The 19,861-nt window shown below is 38.9% G+C and overlaps 1 protein-coding gene across 2 annotated transcripts in view; it reads left to right on the top strand.

The window, feature by feature from the left end:
• Positions 1-12,256, top strand: part of GALNTL6 (polypeptide N-acetylgalactosaminyltransferase like 6) — a 1,501,141-nt gene extending 1,488,885 nt beyond the window's left edge. For both annotated transcript variants that reach the window (XM_075611422.1, XM_075611431.1), the window contains exon 13: positions 11,368-12,256. In XM_075611422.1, the coding sequence (XP_075467537.1) occupies positions 11,368-11,535 (168 nt within the window). In that variant the 3' untranslated portion in view covers positions 11,536-12,256. The remainder of the gene's footprint in view (positions 1-11,367) is intronic.
• The last annotated feature ends 7,605 nt before the right edge of the window (positions 12,257-19,861 follow it).

Below are 19,861 nucleotides of genomic sequence, written 5' to 3'. Positions count from 1 at the left end.
GCGTATAACACAATGCTGGTATAAACCTTCGGAGTCCACTGTCCGCAGCTCTGAACACCACAGGAAGTGCATTGACTACGGTCTAACCCTTGTACATCACTGAGGTGTTTGGTAAGTCTGGCTACATTGTTAACCAATGAACCAGAAGAGAAAGAACTCCGTTTAAAGTAGCACTCTATTATCTGTAGTAGGATAGTGTGGTTGACTTAAAAATATATCTTTATTGAATTAAATGTTAAAATATTGGTGCATGGAGTGGAATAAAAAGATCAATGGACACTCTGTCTGATGACTCAGAGTGTTTCACATATAGTGATGACAACTTGTGTCTAATAGCTAGAACAGTGCCAGCTGTAGCAGGTCGCTACCATTGATTAGACCGCTGTTAGCAGTCTAGAGATGACAGTGTCAGATGTGCTAATAGATGAGTAGTTGCATTCCCCCTGGCCAAAAGAGGAATGTAGTGTACACAGAGGCGGAATAGTTTCAATTGCTATTTGATATAGCCTAGTACTCTGCTGCTCTAGGCTATATCAAATAGCAATTGAAACTAATCTGCCTCTGTGTACACTACCTTCCTCTTTTGGCCTGGGGGAATGCAACTACTTATCTATTAGCACATCTGACACTGTCATCTCTAGACTGCTAACAGCGGTCCAATCAATGGTAGTGACCTGCTACAGCTGGCACTGTTCCAGCTATTAGACTCAAGTTGTCATCACTATATGTGAAACACTCTGAGTCATCAGACAGAGTGTCCATTGATCTTTTTATTCCACTCCATGCACCAATATTTTAACATTTAATTCAATAAAGATATATTTTTTAAATCAACCACACTATCCTACTACAGATAATAGAGTGCTACTTTAAACTGAGTTATTTCTCTTCTGGTTCATTAATCAATACATTCTCAGTCTAGCACCTTATCTACCCTATACTTTAATTCAGCTTGAGCAGAGGTTCCTTTACCTTTCCTACCCCTCCCCCTCTTTTCCATGGTCTATATACATTGTTAACCAGTCTGCTATTTAATTTCATGGCATTTTACTCTGTAGACATGTATTGATTCGCGCTCCCCTTGTTTTCTTTTTTCACCTGGACATCACTGGCCTGAAGGGCCTTTTACTTTACCGTACCATTTGAGACTTTGAGGTGGTAGGCTGGTAAGGGGATTTTCCTCCCAGTCTTGCAGATAGGGACTGGGGAAGTAAGCTAGCCCTTACAAGGTGAGTGCTGCAGTATATCACTTCTCTATACATTTGACTACTTACATAGCACACACTGATTTAGAAGATGTTGTCCTACACTAGTAATTCATTAAAGCAGATCAGTAAAGGGGATATGACTAATAAGACCCAATATGCATGTTTGCCGTAGTGCTAAATCAGGGAAGGTACAAATCGATATTGTGAAAGGGTTTTCTCAATTAGATCACTAATTAAATAGAGAAACAAAATTTCATGGCAGAAAAGAACAACTTTGCACACATGGGCCCAGATCCACAGAGGTCTGTTTAGAACTTGTATTTAATTATTTGCAAAAGAGACATTTCCCTAAAGGTCTGTTATAGTTACCTCGGTGATTTTACCTGACATTAGTTAAAGCCTTTTGCTTTAACTTACCGTTTGAGACTTTGGGGTGGTAGGCTGGTAAGGGGATTTTCCTCCCAGTCTTGCAGATAGGGACTGGGTGTTTATTTCTTTAATAACACTGGGTGTTTATTTCTTTATACTTCTGTATATTTTTGTTTGCTGTGCATTGTTGAAAGTGACAGGCTAAATAAAGCCATGTTTTTATTTCCAACAACTGTCTCCTGGTGTGTAAGTCTGCACCTGCCTCTTACTCTTATTGTTGGAGTGTAATTGTAAGATACTGAGAATGCTGCCCATGACAAAGACAATGTTTAGAAATATAGCGTGGGAAGGCATTTGTGTGGCTGAGAAGGAGAAGGAAATAGCATAAGCAGAACACAAAGTTGACTCATTAAGATGGAAAATAAATGTGTGCTAACATTGTATCATACAGAATAAATATATGCATACCTCCCACAAAACCACAAATGTATTGCAATGTGAAGAAACCTATGTAGTCTTCCTCTGAGTACAGTAGGTGCAAATCAGGTAATATATCTAATAATGATCCCTGTCTATATAATAATGGGCCGTACACCAGAACAACAGCCGCAGAAAAACTAATAGAGGCTTTATGGAAATTTTAGCCTACAGATTTTTGAAAATAATTGTGCATTAGACTGTTGTAAATTTATTTTATGTTTTTAAAAAATATACCTGAATATAGATCCAAAGCACAGCTGGTATGTACTCACCAGCATCTAATGAGTGCTGCAGTATATCACTTCCCTATACATTTTACTACTTACATAGCACACACTGATTTAGAAGATGTTGTCCTACACTAGTAATTCATTAAAGCAGATCAGTAAAGGGGATATGACTAATAAGACCCAATATGCATGTTTGCCGTAGTGCTAAATCAGGGAAGGTACAAATCGATATTGTGAAAGAGTTTGCTCAATTAGATCACTAATTAAATACAAAAACATAATTTCATGCAGAAAAGAACAACTTTGCACACATGGGCCCAGATCCACAGAGGTCTGTTTTGAACTTTTATCTAATTATATGCAAAAAAGGCATTTCCCTAAAGGTCTGTGTTGCAGGGTACATGCAACCACACATGCGGGTTCCCTTGATAAGGCTTATTTATTGAGCCTTAAAACATACAGCACACAAAAACAAAATAGCTTCTCATCAGCAGACAAAAAGAATATAGCTTCTTCTTCAGCAGACAAAACAAAATAGCTTATTTTTAGCAGACAAAACAAAATAGCTTCTCTTTAGCAGACAAAACAAAATAGCTTCTCTTCAGCTTAGAAAACAAGGCAGCTTCTCTTTTGCATGCAGGACACAGACAGTTCATCACATATGTACTTTGCAACACAGACCTTATAGCAGTAATCTCTTCAGTATTTTCAGTCCTGTCTCCTGACCAGCTAGCTTACATGTGTGTGTAGCCTGGGGGTTTTAAACACCTTGATTATGCAGCTGGGGTCAGACTAATTAAGCAGCCCTTCTCCACTGAAAGTTAACCTCGTCACTGCTGCACTGCAAACTTAGACATATGTTTTCCAGGTATATGGCTGGTGATGTTCATTCACCCTGTCACAGTCTGTTATAGTTACCTCAGTGAATTTACCTGATGTTAGTTAAAGCATACCTAAAAGTGGGGTTACTCTCATCCAAACTCTAAAATATGGGTTTTGCTGGAGAAGAAAGAGTTTGAGAGGAAGAGTCTATTTTGCTAGAGTTCCAAGTGACATATCACCACAAACACACCTTCATCCAATATGTGGAAAAATACCTGGGCACAAAACAGAACACACCCGAGGTACATGAGAATTAAATTAATTTGGATATGCAAAGTATATTCAAATTATTTAAATTAACGTATGAACCAGGTATCTCTCCACGTATTGCATTTGGGAAGGGGCTCTTAGTCGGTCCATTTGTTTTCTTTTGCAAAACCTCAGAACCTATTTGATACTTGGCTTTCCTTTCATATATAGGATAGCCTTATGGCTATTCCAAGCATTGTTGTATTCCCTTATTGTATTCCTCTTTACCACCTCTGTAGGAAGGCCATTCTTTGAATCCATCAACCTTTATGTGAAGAAGCACTTCCTCATATTTCCCCTGCGCTTCTCACCCTCCAGTTTCAGAGCATGACCTCTCTTGTTCTAACACTTCTCTTTCTCTGTAATGTGCTTCCCCAGTACCTTGTTTAAACCCTTGATATACTGTATTTGAAAGTTTAGATCATACCCCCTATGTTATCTTCTCCAAGCTGTACATGTTCCGATTCCTCAGACTCTACTGATAAGTTTAATCATTTAGACCATGCACCATTGTAGTATCCCTTTTTTGCACACTCTAATTGTATTATGTTCTTCTGGAAATATGGTATTTCCCTTCTAAGGGAAGTATTATCAATAAGCTATAAAGTTGCGCCCCTACAGCTCTTTTCATACTACTAATGCCTCCCTATACACCCTAGCAAACTGCTGGCTTTCCCGTTGCTTTGTGACATTGCTTGCCTACTTTTAAGTCAGTTGAAATAGTGACTCCCAGGTCCCTAACCTTTATAATAGTTGACATCACAGTGCCATTAATACTGTATTCTGCCATTGGATTTTTGTAACACAAAGTGCAGGAGCAGGATTTTGCACTTGTTGACATTAAAATGTAGTTGCCACACTCTTGACCCTTCCTTTTAATCTACCTACTGTAAATAACGTTTTCTTTTGTTCTCTCTCCCTATGGAGTGTCCGCTATGATGCAGATCTATGTGGCATCTAGAGAAAGGTATACTTTCCCTTCCAGACCATTTGTAATGTCGCTAATAAAGATAAAGAGCATTGGTCCAAGTACAGATACATGAGGTACTCCACTGGTCATCTTTCTCGTTCACTCAATTTACCACAGCCCTCTGCCACCTCTCCTTCAATAGATGTTTTTAAACAGTAATCAGCCTTATAATCCAGTCCCAAGTATTGCAACTTGTTTATCTTCTAAATAGGGCAGTATGAAAGGCCTTGCTAAAACCCTAATTAATACACTCTAAAGGGACAGTCCCACATACTGTAGCTGACCAAAAGAAATTCTGTAAAAATGTTATAATCGAATTGCCTTTCTTAAACAAAGGTTACCATGCTTAAAAAAATGAAGCTACTTTTGTTTCTTGGGAAATTAGGCACACATTCCTTTTCTTTAGGACATTTGAATATGAGTATTCAACTGTTTCCTCAAACCTGTCTTTATCAAAGAGTCCATAGATGAAAAGGAAGAGATGTGAGGAAGGGTTTTGCTTGGGCAAACGTTTGTTGAAAACACATCAATATCACAAAAAAAGGGGGATAGAAGAAACCAAACCCTTCCCAAGTCTCAATTTACCATGTTCACAAACAAACTTTAATCCCACCCTTAAACATATAACTGCTATTAGTACACTTTGGTCAGAGGAAGGACTACACCTTTGAGGAGGTATTTGTAAGGTACAAATATTGGAAGAAGGGGTCTTAATGGTCCTCGTAGCTTCTGTTTTAAAACTGTATACATTTATAGATATGCATTTACATAACATAGTAGAGTGCTCTTGAGTAGAGGTTTGGACTCTTGGAACGTTAGAACATGAACAGCAGAGACTACAATGGAAAGGACTAGCTCAAAAATATGTAATTTGGGGACTGAAAAATCACAGAATAGGGATTACTTTTATAGGATATACAGTACAAGCTCTAGTCTTAGCTTTAACTGAGGAAATCATATTTTGGTACAACTAAAAAAAAAATCCTTGTTTTTAAATTTAAATGACCAAATGTGAGTAAGATAATAATTACAAGTATATTAGCTGCATATTATACACTAAATTTGTGTTTTTCTCATATAGGTAAGACCCGTTTCTCCAACCATTTATGCGAAATTATCTCTTGCCTTTTGGATTGATATTTTGAAATTGTTATTTTCTCTTCCAATTTAAGGTGTAACCTCTATGAAAGTAGTGGAAACTCATCATATTGCAATCATTGTGACTAAATATAACCTCAGTTCTGGAAGGGCCTATGATTTACAGGACTAGAGAGGTTAACAAAAAATTCTTCATGAGGCACCACTGCAGTTTGTTCTTGAATCTATATCATAGCATCAGATGACTAGATAGGATTCACAGGGAAAGACAAGTATATGCTTGATCTTTACTATGTTGCATAATTTTCTAACCACATAGTATTTCCCATTGACCTTAAAATCAGCACATGAAGTATGAAAGCCTTCAGCTGTCTTTGAAGATATATGGAATAAGTAGGGTTACAGAGAGCTTCTGAAAGGAAAGCATTTCTTAATATAGTCGTCTTACATTTCATTACTAGGACTGATACAGAGCAAACTGTAATGAGAATGGGTACTGTATCACATGTTTGTTATTTATTTGCAGCTTTAAAGGCAGAGAGGTATGCATTTTAACTACAACATAATCCTATCTATTTAGATAGTACGTTGAGTGTTTACATAGTTATGCCAAGGACGCATTATCAAAGGGACCTTACATTACATGGTTTACACATTAGTAGTGATAAACTATGTGACTCAAGAGTCAACATTAAAAATGTTTAGAGCTACTTGAAATCTTCCCGACAAATAGCCCTCAGAGGTTTCTGTAGCATTAACACAATCTGGAATGACCCATTGGATAAATATAGTAAGGCATTTAAATAATACTGCATCACCAACCATGTACAATATACACGACGATAAGTGCACACATTTCTGCAAAGTCTTCAAATACCAGCGAATCACCAAAATGTGCAAGATTGAGACATCTTTCCCATAACACATGGATTTGCAGAGACAGAATCAAGTTGCTTAAAATAAATTGCTACCACATGCTTTGGACATGAGAGAAGGGCTTTTAGAATATGGCAACATGCAAATCCATACAAAAAGGGCAGTTCTTCCACAGAAATGCACTTCTCGTCCCAATGTTTGCGTTCAACCTCTATCATTGTTTAATAGATTTGACAAGAATTTTTTTTATTTATTTATAAAATGTTTTACCTGGAATTATAGGCTAAAGCAGTAAGACGCGAGACATGAGGCTGGCGCCGAATAGCGGCTAGTGGTGTGACCTGGGGGAGGGGGGTTGGTGGTGAGGGAGAGGTGAGGAGCGGCTAGTGGTGTGACCTGGGGGAGGGGGGTTGGTGGTGAGGGAGAGGTGAGGAGCGGCTAGTGGTGTGACCAGGGGGAGGGGGATTGGTGGTGGGGGAGAGGTGAGGAGCGGCTAGTGGTGTGACCAGGGGGAGGGGGATTGGTGGTGGGGGAGAGGTGAGGAGCGGCCAGTGGTGTGACCGGGGGGGGGGGGTTGGTGGTGGGGGAGAGGTGAGGCCTGCGCCGAGGAGCGGCTAGTGGTGTGACCGGGGGGAGGAGGGTTGGTGGTGGGGGAGAGGTGAGGAACGGCTAGTGGTGTGACCGGGGGCAGGGGGATTGGTGGTGGGGGAGAGGTGAGGAGCGGCTAGTGGTGTGACCGTGGGGGAGAGGGGGGTTGGTGGTGGGGGAGAGGTGAGGCCAGCGGTGGAGGTGTATGGGTGTGGGGAGAGAGGTGAGGAGTGTGGTTTCTCCAAGTTGTTCTCGCAATGTGAGGGGTGGGGTGAGGGGGGCGGGGGGTGCGTCCGTGGCCAATGACACAGGGGGAACACAGGGCAAATCACACAGGGGGAAGACATACACACACAAACATTATTTCAGACTTATAGATATAGATTATAGGCTAAAGCTGTAAAATTCCGGGCATTATTGAAAACCCTGCTCTCTGATTGGTTAAAATTCCGGGCATTATCCATAGTAATGCCCTGAATTTCAGCAGCTTGCAAAATGCAGTTTTCAATCTGTTTATTTCCAGCCAATCAGCTTTCAGAACAGCTGAGACAAGGCAGGGGATTGGTTTGAATTAAGTAAAAGTTCTGAGACATGGTAGGGGATTGGTCAGCCACGGTTTGACTCCTCCCCCTCCCGAGCTGACTGAGATTTTCTGAGCAGATTCAGATGAATTGGGGGGGGGGAGGGAGAGAGACTGCAAACAAGTAAGTGTGTTGTGTATAGAGGTGCCGTGTTGTGTGTGTGTGGGGGGGGGGAGGAGAGGGTGTAGAGGTGTTGTGCTGTGTTTTGTGTAGAGCTTTGGGGGGGAGAGTGCAAAGTTTAGTAAGTGGCTGCATTTTTTTATTGTGGCTGCAGTGTGTGTGTGTTTGTGTTGTATGTGTAGCAGCAGTATGTGTGAGTGTAGAGCTGGTGTGTGTGTGTGTGTGTGTGTGTGTGTGTGTGTGTGTGTGTGTGTGTGTGTGTGTGTGTGTGTGTGTGTGTGTGTGTGTGTGTGTGTGTGTGTGTGTGTGTGTGTGAGCTGCTGTGTGTGTGTGCGTGCGTGCGTGTGTGCGTGTGTGCGTGTGTGCGTGTGTGCGTGTGTGCGTGTGTGTGTGTGTGTAGACAGAGGGGGCGGCAGTGTGTGGATATAGATATCTGCAGTGTAAGAGTATATAGAGGTGGTTTCATGTATTTACCATTTTATTTGAATAAAAAAATCTATTTAACTATACAAAAGTGTCTATTATTTATGAAATAAGCCTACATTTAGCCTATAATAATAATAATAATCCCTCAGAACAGGGCATTACTGGCCAATAATGTCCTGTTCTGAGGGGATTATTACTTAAGTAATACATTGAGAGTTCCCTCTCGTTTTCAAGTATGTCCTGGGCATAGTTATGATGACAAATAATACATGGTTGCAAATACAGTTACATAAGTGAACAAGATATACAGTACATTATATACTGTACAAGACTTTGCATGCACAGTTAGAGATACTATATATTATTGGCGTATGTAACAGTTACAGACCAGATTAAAATGTGAGAAAGCTTTAGTTTTTAAAGAATTTAGACTGGTGGTGACTGTGAGAGTCTCTGGTAGATTGTTACAGTTTTGGGGTGCACGGTAAGAGGAGGAGCGGCCAGATACTTTGCTGAACCTTGGGACCATGAACAGTCTTTTGGAGTCAGATCTCAGATGATAAGTGCTGCATGTGGTAGGGGTGAGGAGCTTGTTCAGGTAGACGTTTAGCTTGCCCAGAAAGTATTTGAAGGCAAGACAGGAGAGATGAACTTTGCACCTAGACTCAAGTGATGACCAATCTAGTTCTTTGAGCATTTCGCAGTGATGTGTGTTGTAGTTGCATTGGAGAACAAAACGCATTTTGAATTGTAGCAGGTATCAAGTTTAAGGTGGGTTTGGGGTGCCGAGCCGTATACTATGTCCCCATAGTCAATAATTGGCAATAGCATCTGCTGTGCGATACGCTTTCTGAGCAGCAGACTTAGGGAGGATTTGTCCCTGTAAATTACACCTAGTTTGGCATAGGTTTTGGATGTCAGGGTATCAATGTGCAACCCAAATGTTAAATAGGAGTCAAACCATATGCCCAAGTATTTAAAACTAGTAACGGTCTAGGCATCATAGAGAAAAGATGCGGGATGGGTACCTGGTGGACGGGATAGGAGGTCGAGAACCACCCCTCCCCCCCTTACTCTTTCCCCTCCCCCTTTCTTCTTCTCTCTCTCTCGTCTGCACTTTTTGGTCCAACAAAGGATCAGAGGCCTGGCGAGGTTCTCAATGTGAAAAACAAAAAACCCTGTATTAGGCTAAGATATATCTGCATGTATGTATAATGTATAAATGCCTAATAAAACATTTTAAAACAAAAAAAACTAGTAACGGGAGTTAGGGTGGTATTAGCGTTGTTCTGATCTGGAGCTCAGTCATTGGAAGCTTTGAAAATTAAGCCTTGGGCCCAAATACCATTGTTACAGTCTTGTTAGTGTTTAAATACAATTTGTTTTGGGAAATCCAATGTTCAAGTCTCAAAGTCAGATTGAAGTATGTATTCAAGGTCGGAGAGGCTAGGGCTGTGTGCATATAAGATTGTGTCATCTACATACATGTGTATTGAAGCTCCCTTACAAGCTGTAGGAAGATCATGGATGAACACTGAGAAGAGTAGGGACCCCAGAAAAGAGCCTTGCGGGACACCACAGGTGATATCCAAGGGGTTGGAGTTAGAGCCTGAGATAGACACATGTTGGGATCTACCTGATAGGTAGGAATGAAGCCAGTTTAAAGCATGCTTCCCTATTCCAGAGCACTGGTGTTTGTTAAGCAAGATAACATGATCAACAGTATCAAAAGCCTTTGCAAAATCTAGGAATATTGCACCAGTGAGTTGTCCCAGTTCCATTCCACACTGGATTTCATTGCTAACTTTTAGCAGGGTAGTTACCGTGGAGTGTTTGGGAGGAACACCAGATTGGAATTGGCTAGGGAAATTTGTCTTGGTATAGTAATCGCTTAATTGGGAGTGAACACATTTTTTCTATGCCTTTGGATAGTATTGGGAGAAGAGAGATTGGCCTGTAGTTTGAGACAGTGTTTTTGTCCCCACTTTTGAAGATTGGGAAAACTGTGGCAGTTTTCCAGGTCTTAGGGATATGGCCAGCAGACAGGATAGAGTTGACTATGGAAGCAATTGGTTTGGCAATGGCTGGGGCACCAAGTCTTAGGAACTTAGATTGTAGCAAGTCAGGTCCGCATTGGCTGCTTAGTTTTAATTTGAGGACCGCTTGTGTAATCTCCTCTTCGGATACTGGGACAAATAGAAAATTGTGAGCAGTGTTGGGAGAGGGTGGGGCTATAGGGGTACTCTCAGAATATAGTATAAATGTGCAGTAACATTACATACATGGAAGAAAGAGGGGATCGGTTTGACATCCAAAACCACGGAAAAAAGCAGAACCCACCGGCCAAAAATGATTAAAATAAAAGCATCTTTATTGAGCTACATAAAAATGTGTAACATCCACATGAAGAACAAGCTCCTCCCACGTGTTTCACGCCGCCACTGTCGATGTTCCTGGAGCTTGCAGCCGGTTTGCTTTACATAACTTTACATACAGGAGTTGCAAAACATTAAAATCGCTAAGTCACAAAAGTGCAGCTTAGCAGAAATATTCTAGAAAATGATATACAGTATATAATGCACTCTTTATGGCATAGTTAGAGTCTCATGCCTACACTACCGACACGCTTTATTACTCTGCGGCCAAGAACGGGCAAATGCTCGAATAAACTTGGCCGCAGCAGTAACTGAGGAGAAATTGTTACAGCACTACTGAGATTATTGTGATTATGGCTGTACAGTATAGCAGTAATTACATTCACAGTAGCCACACAAGTTTTTTCACATAATTATTTACTTTGTTTGTAGTTATTTATTCTGTTTCAATGTCTGTCTGCTGTGTCTTTCATGTATACATAGAATCAATAGTAATTACAAATAAACAACTGAATTGTTACAAGCACAACAGGTATGTACTTGCATTTGAAAAAAAACACCACTGATGAAGTTACTGTACACTAAACTAAACTTACACTAAAGTTACATTGAAGTGAAGACGCAGATTAACTTTGGTTCAATTGTCAAAAGAAACAACAGAGATTGAAGTGGGCAACCACAGTGAGTGCCAAACGGTATAAAAAATAAGTATTTATTATATTCCGTTCTGTATACTATACAGCATGAATATTTGATGATGATAACAGTGTTCATTTTTATCAATTTTTATCAATTTAATATTCATTGGGCAAATGCAGATTTAAAAAAGTAAAGCAATTTTGTTTTCCATGTTTCTCTTTTCTATTAAGTTTCTCATATATTTTAACTTATCTTCTTTTTCTCTTGCCCTCTTAGGATAAAACTTTGTTTCATCCTGCAAGCAACAGTTGTGTAGATTGCAACCCGTCTGAAAAGAAATTATTTATGAACAGATGTGACCCTCTATCTGAAACACAGCAGTGGATTTTTGAGCACATTAACATGACAATACTACAGAAATTTAATATCTATATGAACTCTTAAAAAACACAACTGGCCACAACACAAATAATTGACTACATTTGGGTTACAGAAGTCATTATTTTGATTTCTGAGACCCCAGAAGCCTCCTCTGGTGAATAACAAAAATGCCAAGAAAAGGCCGGTGAGCTACAAGATGTCATCATATCTGAAGAACTTGGATGTGAATAGAATCACCGCAGCTGCTGAGAACTTCGAACTTAGTTTCCTTGCTGGTCAAGGCCAATCGTAACCTTTGGAATAATGTTCTATGCTACCACAGAAAAAATGCATTTTTTTTATACTTACTCAGGACAGATCCTGCTGTAGAGTTTAGCTGTGAATGGCAACCAGTGGACTATGTTCTTCCGTTTATGGGGGTAGGGGTTGGGAATTGACTGCATGATTAACACAAGCCTTAAAAGGCACCACAAGTACTGCTGACAAACTCTAGCAGGGCTTTTGGGATGATGATGAACAATAATATGTGGTGTTCGTTTTGTTATAGTAAGGAGGTTAACAGGTTTAACACTCGGATTTCTGGAAATGCTTTTAGAAAACACCCCAATACCTCCCCCCTCTGGTCAGTGAGTCAGAGTCTAGACATTGGAAGAAGGATTTTTTTGGTGTAGCATGAAATGGGCTGTAAGATGATGAATCATTTCTTTTTCTCCTTAGTATTTGACACATTGTTTTTTTTTAACTGAAAGAGAGAAATAGAATAAAATAATATTGTATGATTAAATGACTAGATATTTTTTGTGGTTGTTACATTTCTGGAATGTTTAGACATACATACATATTTTTCTACAAAAGGCACAGTACAGTACGAAGTACAAGTAAGGGACAAACAGTGTAAAATCTTGTGTTTAACTTCCAAGACAAATATCTGAGAATCAAATACAATATTGAGTATTAAAAATAAATCTCAAAAGTCCTTATAGAGGAGTGTGGGTCCCCTTAGCAAAAGATCTCTAGTACAACACTTGGGTAAAGAAAATGGAACCGGGCGCTTCTGTGACAATGTTGTAAAACTGTGTTTGGTGAACCAATAAGTGTGGTGACCCTAAATACAGTGAATACACTACAACATAAATACCTCAAATATAGTGATATGGATATAAACCTTCACCAAAAACAAGTGAAATAAGCAATACAGTGATATAATAAGAAGTATATGAAATAACAACTCTACACCCTTGTAATGGACCGTCCACTGGTAACAAAAGTTGTATGTCGTCTTCCAGGTAGGGGAGCGCTTGTGAGACTGATGAAATCTAAAAAAATGAAAAATATAGATAATGGTGTAGCCAGTTACAAAATACAATACTATCTACAAATGAATGTGTTGGTTTCGCTCACAGATTTCTTCTAAGACAAATGGCATATCAGAGATCCATCTCTCTCTGATGGGAGCTCTTGAAAAAATCCTCTAGGGTGTATGGCTATATGGCCAATTCAGTAAGTTTCTCCCGAGAAATAAAAGAGAGCTTGCAATGGTATAGTATAGTAGAAACAAAGATATATTGCACAGTAACAGATTAGACTATTTCACTCACATTTTGTCAACAATAAAAGTTAATCGGAGAGAACCGTGAATCGCTGGAGTCTGGCTGGTCAAGTCACTGCCTCTGTTACATCCGCATATGTCACTTCCTGCGATGGCTCTAGTTTAATTTGTTTTATATTTCATCACTTGACGCACAAGCGCTCCCCCTACCTGGAAGACAACACTTTGGTAACACAATCCACAATACAACAAATAGAAGGGAGGATGCTCACTTCAACATTATTTTATGCAGACTGTGACTTATTTAACTACATGCATATCATCAATGGCCTTTATCCAGAGAAGAAAAGACCATTGGAGCATGGCTGATTTTTTTGGCATAATTTCATTTTATTAATAAAGCTTATTGTTTTAAACATATATTTTTTAAAGTCTCTTGCATATCCCAAACAGTATAAATTGCATCCCCTCAAGCAAACTTTGTGAGATTGTCCCATCCATGAATTCTAGTGAATCCATGTCCAAATATTTGTGGGGGGAAAAGGAGTGTCATATTTCTAATACTAGTATTTGCACATGATTGACTAGAATTAATGGATGGGATATTCTCAAAGGATGACTTGAGGCGAGGCAATGTATGCTGCTTGGGATATGTGAAAGACCTTTTTAGCAATAGGCTTTATTAACAAAGTTGAAGATTTTATGATAAGAAATTTGCTGTGCTCCTTCCCCCACCAGTATTTGCACTTGGATGGACTACAATTAATGGATGGGACGTTCTCACAAAGCTAACTTATGGTAATGCAACTTATGCTGTTTCACATAGACAAGAGCCTCTTATAGTAATAATATTTATTAATAAAGATAATGATTTTATGATAAGAAATCTTTTCTTCTCTGAGTACATCTGCTGAGTTCCACCTGTGCATGGTGAGTCAAGAGGGTAAAAGTGACCTTAAACTCAGGTCAATCTTAAGAAGTAGCACTGTGAATAAGCGGTTAATTATTGCATATCCATATGAAGGATGAAGCAGTTCTGGATATGATCTGCATATACATAATATGCTACAGTCATCACCTCAAACAAAAGAGGTTTACCCGGGATTTGCACTGGCTCAGCAAGTTGTTCACAGATGCCAACGTCAGTAAGTGAGGTTACAACTTAGATATATAGATTTGTAGAGGATTGCTCAGACGATGAAACTCCCCACTCATTGGCTAAAATTCATCAAGCGCCGGTACTGGCTAGCACACCCAATCCAGCGTTGATGGATCTGGGCAATTATGTGTCATGGGAATGGTTCAGCCATCACAGCATTCAACTAGAGGCCTAGAAGTACTCCAACCTTCTTACAAGATTAACACCAAGATTCACTAAGCTTCAATAAAGGCTATCACTCAGCATTCCCCATTCTCTGCCATTGACTTGAATAGCAATTAATGCAGGATCTGGGTGCAATATCCCAAATAAGTGCTTAGTGAATATCCCCATACGTCAGTGCTGCTTCAAACATTTTTGCAAAAGGCTCTAAATACCCAACTCCAAACTCTATCTAAACACAATGCGAATGTCTACACATTGTCAAAATGCACGTGCTCTCGGCTCTCAATAAATTCAGTCCTAAGTCACCTCTCGGTAAATGAAAGTGTATTTGGTCTATTTCAGTCATTTTAAGGTCCTTATTCTATATACTGTACCGTGGACATATGCTGTTATATCAGGATGTTTTTGGTCAAAAATCCCATGGAAGTCTGTGTAGCAGCAAAGGAGGGAGAAAGTGGGAGTCTGTGGGGTTTCCAGCCAAAAACAGCTTTAACAACAAAAAGACAGTACAGCTCAACCCCGTTATAATGCGATCGGTTACAATGCGAATCCGCTTATAACGCGATGCAAGCGTGGCTCCCAATTTTTGTATTTATGAATACTTTAAAACACGATTATTGGTATCTTAAATACTTTATTATACAATTCATAGAATTGTACATTATTTCTAACGCGATCCGCTTATGGCGCAATGTGATTCTTTGGACCCCAAGCACAGCGTTATAAGGGGGTTGAGCTGTACTTCTTAAATCTGTAATAGAACACCCATGTGAGCCATGACCCACCAAAGTGACCCCTTTCAATATCATTCAGGTGTTCTAATATTTACTTTTTAAGTGGTCTTGAAGTAGTGCCTACATTTTTTTTCAGTAGATCATATTAAGCCATACCATTTTTAATCACAATTATAAATCACAAGTATAATCACAATTAATAAATGTCTTTTACATTTATTCTGTATATGTATCTGTGACATCGATTACTTTACATATTTAGCATCACCCACATTGAAAGCAGCCTCGTCATGTTATAAGTACAAATGGGTCACATAAAGGATTTCTACTGTAGTTCTTTGTTTTGGGTAAAAATAAATGATGTTTCCGTGTGTTTCTAGTGTACTAACAAATTTGCTTCTTTTTACAGATAGATACCTATATTTTTTTATTTTATTTTTTTTACGATAAGTAATGACACCAAAAAGTGGAGCTCAATATATTGACAAATGAACTAGGTGCAATTTGGACATAAATGCTATGAAATGTAGACAAAAAATAAAATAATGCAAACTGCTAAACTACAATAAAGAAGTAGACAAAAAAAGGCCCTGCATATCTCTTACTGACGTTCCCACATGGTTTATACAGTGGAGCAAAATTTGAGTTACAACAATGTTTAGGATTAATTTAGTCTTTCTCAAGCATACTGTATGTTAGTGAGAAACGTTGATGTGTATTATCTTTTTACTGCATTTTTTATTATCAACCAGTGTGAGGTTTGAACAGGCATCTATTTGATATTTGTGTTTTTTATGGTCTCTAGTCAACTTTTTGTGAAGCTGTCTTTATCTTGTTTTGGTGATTTGGTAGATGGTGCTTCACCAGTAAGTGCTCTATTGTATAAGAACAATATATTCAGAGTATAGTCCCAATGTCCATAATAACTGTATAATAACAGAGTTCACCCAAGGGAGATTAAGGGACCTAGTGGTGCCCATCTGGCTACCAGAGAGATTGGTCACCTGGTAAGAAATTACCTACCCATAGGGTTTAGATCAATAAAACAGCAAGCACTGAAAAGGTAAATACAGAAATCCAGATAGGGAAAAACTCTGCAGCGTGCAATCCTCAATGGTAGAGATCAGGATATGTAGAAGGAAAGGAGCACAGCATCCGCATCAGTAGATCAAACATAGATAGGGCAACTCCAGATGTAGTAAAATTGTGTTTACTGCACAATCAGCTTAACAATGAAAGTGTAGAAAACACACCAACATGTTTCATCCAACAGGACTTTATCACCTTGATAAAGTCCTGTTGCATGAAACATGTTGGTGTGTTTGCTACACCTTCATTGCTACAGTAAGCTGATTTATCTATTTTTGATCTACTGATGCAGATACTGTGCTCCTTTCCTTCTACATATCTTTATCTTGTTTTGGAAGATTAAATGTAGTTAAATTATTTGAGCGTCACAAATGGCACACCTGTGAGTATGTGACTCATATAATTTGTGACTAGGGTTAATACACATAGCTATCTACCTGACCCACTTTTCACCCTTCAGTGTCCCCCATATGAGTAATATCTTCCCCTCCATGCGGCAAAGATATCACCTTAAAATACTTCCCCCACAAGGATAAAGAAATTCTTAACGCTAGGGGATGCTTGCTTCCTGTTTACTAAGAGAAATATGTAAATAGCACACCAAAATTGATGTAGCAAAATGTGTCTGAAAATGCAATTACTCTCTTCAAAATGTGCAAACCTCAATTAGGGCCCAAAGACCATCATCCATCATCATATATATTTTTTAAGTAAATACACGCCTCCACTTAAGGCAGCACCGCAATACTTTACAGTCAGTTTAAAAACAAACTAAAATGATATACATTTATTTTCATAGACAAGAAAAGCAAAAAAGAAGAAATAGGTCTTAACCAATAACAATAGGATAATGCTGCACTCCCCAAAATAATCAAATATTGTATAAATACCGGTGCTCCTGGTTCAGGAATCTCTGGGTGGTACTCCAAAATCTGATAGGAAGGAAAAAACCTGGGCACTGTGGATTTCTGTTTAAGAAAATTTATTGTGAGCCAATGATGACGTTTCGGCCTCAAGGGCCTTTCTCAAATGCAAATGGCCTAATGGTTATGATGGCATAATAATGATTATGCCATTTGCATTTCAGAAAGTCCCTTGAGGCCGAAACGTCATCATTGGCTCACAATAAATTTTCTAAAACAGAAATCCGCAGTGCCCAGATTTTTTCCTTAACCATGCCCGAAACAGTGGTAAAGTCAATAAACACCTGAGCTCTGTCCGTAGCAAGTTCCAACCCTCTGAAGCTGCACACGAGAAGGCCCGCCCACACAGCAAAGGGTGCAGTACCCATGACACAGAGAGGTGGATCCCTCCTGTGGACCTGAGATCATACAGTAGCAAATATCCGAAGGCCATAACGGACAATTTGAATGGAAACCCCAGTGAAAATTGCACAATACAGATTACATTTTAGATTTAATATACTTAGGTTCACGAAAAAAGAATATTACAAAAAACATTACAATACAGTATATGCACACAGTTTAATGAAATTTAAAAATGCTTGAAGTTGGAAATATGGAAATCCACGTTTGTCATGGCATAACAAACCCTCTATATTGAATTCCAAATTCATATCCTAATTGCATGTTTACAAAAAAACAAAAAAAAACAGCTTAAGCCCACTTACCGGGCCCGTCATTAACCCCACCCCATCCAGTAACACCTTTATTGCTTGAGAAGAAAAATAAATGTTTTTCTTTTTAATCAAAAGGTAACAACCCCCCCCCCCCCGGCACCTCCTCCCATCAATTTCCAATGACACTTGTATTGCATAAGGAGAAAAAATACCATTCCCTTTGAAACACATGGTGCCTGAATATAGAAAATACCTCCTAACGTCATCCCTGTGATTCCTAGAATATTGTTACAAAACGAATTATGTTCGGGTGAATTTACCGCATGCAAAGAGACTATTTTTGAGGGGATTCATTCTAAGTTTGAGAGACAAACAGATATCTGACCTTTGCACCCTTACAATCATGAATTATTTAGCATTATTTAATTAATCAGAGCACAAACGTTACAAAGATATATTTGTAATTCTTGTGAATAATGTCAGATCCACGATATTTCATTATTAGCAAATTTACAGGGACATGAACTGTCTTCCTGGCCACACCCTCTTGTGTTGTCCAGACCCTCGAGGAATTCCTTCTAAGTTATATGTTTTTGCTTATTTCTACTGTCAGAAAGAGTTGTGACATCAGGTTTTAATCACCCCATTTTCCAAACGGGCTTTGGCCCAGATAACCTAACTTCTAGACAAACACAAAAAACCAGGCCAGGTTACCGGCCCCAATAAAAAACAAAATATGGATTTTTAAGATGTACTGTACTTGTAACTCAAATTAACTTTGTGTGCCAGATTATTAGAATACTGAATATTTTTTGTCTTGATCACGATACTATGCTGGGCATATATTGCTTCACAACATATTGAAAAGGGGCCCTGGTTCTAAAAATGTAATTATTTTAAAGTGAATGCAACATTTTGTAGAAGATTTCTTTGAACCTGCCATGTAACTATATTGTTTTTTTATTTTTGGGGTTAGTAAATGATCTCTTTTATAGCATAATAAATAATATGGCTGACCAACCAACTGCCCTTGGTACAGAATCAACTTGATACCTGACCCAGATTCTGTGTTTAATTATTTCCAAACATATTTCTTAAAGCTGGGATAGCCATGCTCTGCTATGCAGAATAACCCTTCCATTGGTTGGAACCAAACTTAGTTACAATTTTAGTGGATGCCTTGTGAAAAACATATAAAATAAGCCCAATATAACTTTGAAAATCTTTACCAAAATAAATCAAATCCATCAAACGTCTAGCCTTCTAACTATCAACAACCATCCAATGTCAAAAAGGATGATACTACTCTGACATATCCCATTGACACAGCAAATCCATTCAATTAATACTTCTTGGGGTGTACTACTCACCTCTTATCAAAGTGCAACCAGAACTAGTAATGAAGTTCAACCTGAGAGAAACCCTATAACTCCACCCCATCCTGACACTTTCCACAATTTTCAATTTGTCCCAATTTGTCCCAATATCTGAAGATAAGATTACAGAAGCGCTCATCAAATTAAAACTGAACAGTCAACGGGAACCTGACCTAGTGTAATCAACGCTCCTATGACAGTGCCCCAGCCATTGTCATACCGCTTGCCTCCTTAATCAACTCTATTTTGTCTACAAGCCAAATCCCAAAGACCTGGAAAACTGCCAGAGTTGTCCCAATCTTGAAAGGTGGGGACAAAAACACTGTGTTCAACTACAGGTCAATCTGTCTTCTCCCAATACTAATAAATGTATAAGAGGAGTACCCCAAGTAAAATTGATTTCTCCCAATTGTATGCTAAATGTAAACGACAGATACTACACAGTTTAGTGCTCCAGAGGGAGGCAAACAAAAAACCCCAGTGAAACATCATCCAATGAAAAAAAATCCTTCTTGACTCCAAATATTGGCAATCAGATTACTCCCTGGATCAACATCCTTCCCATGTTTACCTATTTGGTATATCCCTGTATACCTTTCCTTTCTAAAAAAGATGTCCAAACTTTTTTGAAAATATCTATTGTATCTGCCATCACCGTCTCCATGGCTAATGAACTCCACATTTTAACTATCCTTACTGTTGCAATGGTGTTTACCCCACTCGGTGGGAGATTTGGCC

Source organism: Ascaphus truei, chromosome 1 (assembly GCF_040206685.1).
Source record: "Ascaphus truei isolate aAscTru1 chromosome 1, aAscTru1.hap1, whole genome shotgun sequence".
Taxonomy (NCBI): Eukaryota; Metazoa; Chordata; class Amphibia; order Anura; family Ascaphidae; genus Ascaphus; species Ascaphus truei.
This window is presented reverse-complemented; position numbering and strand designations above follow the sequence as displayed.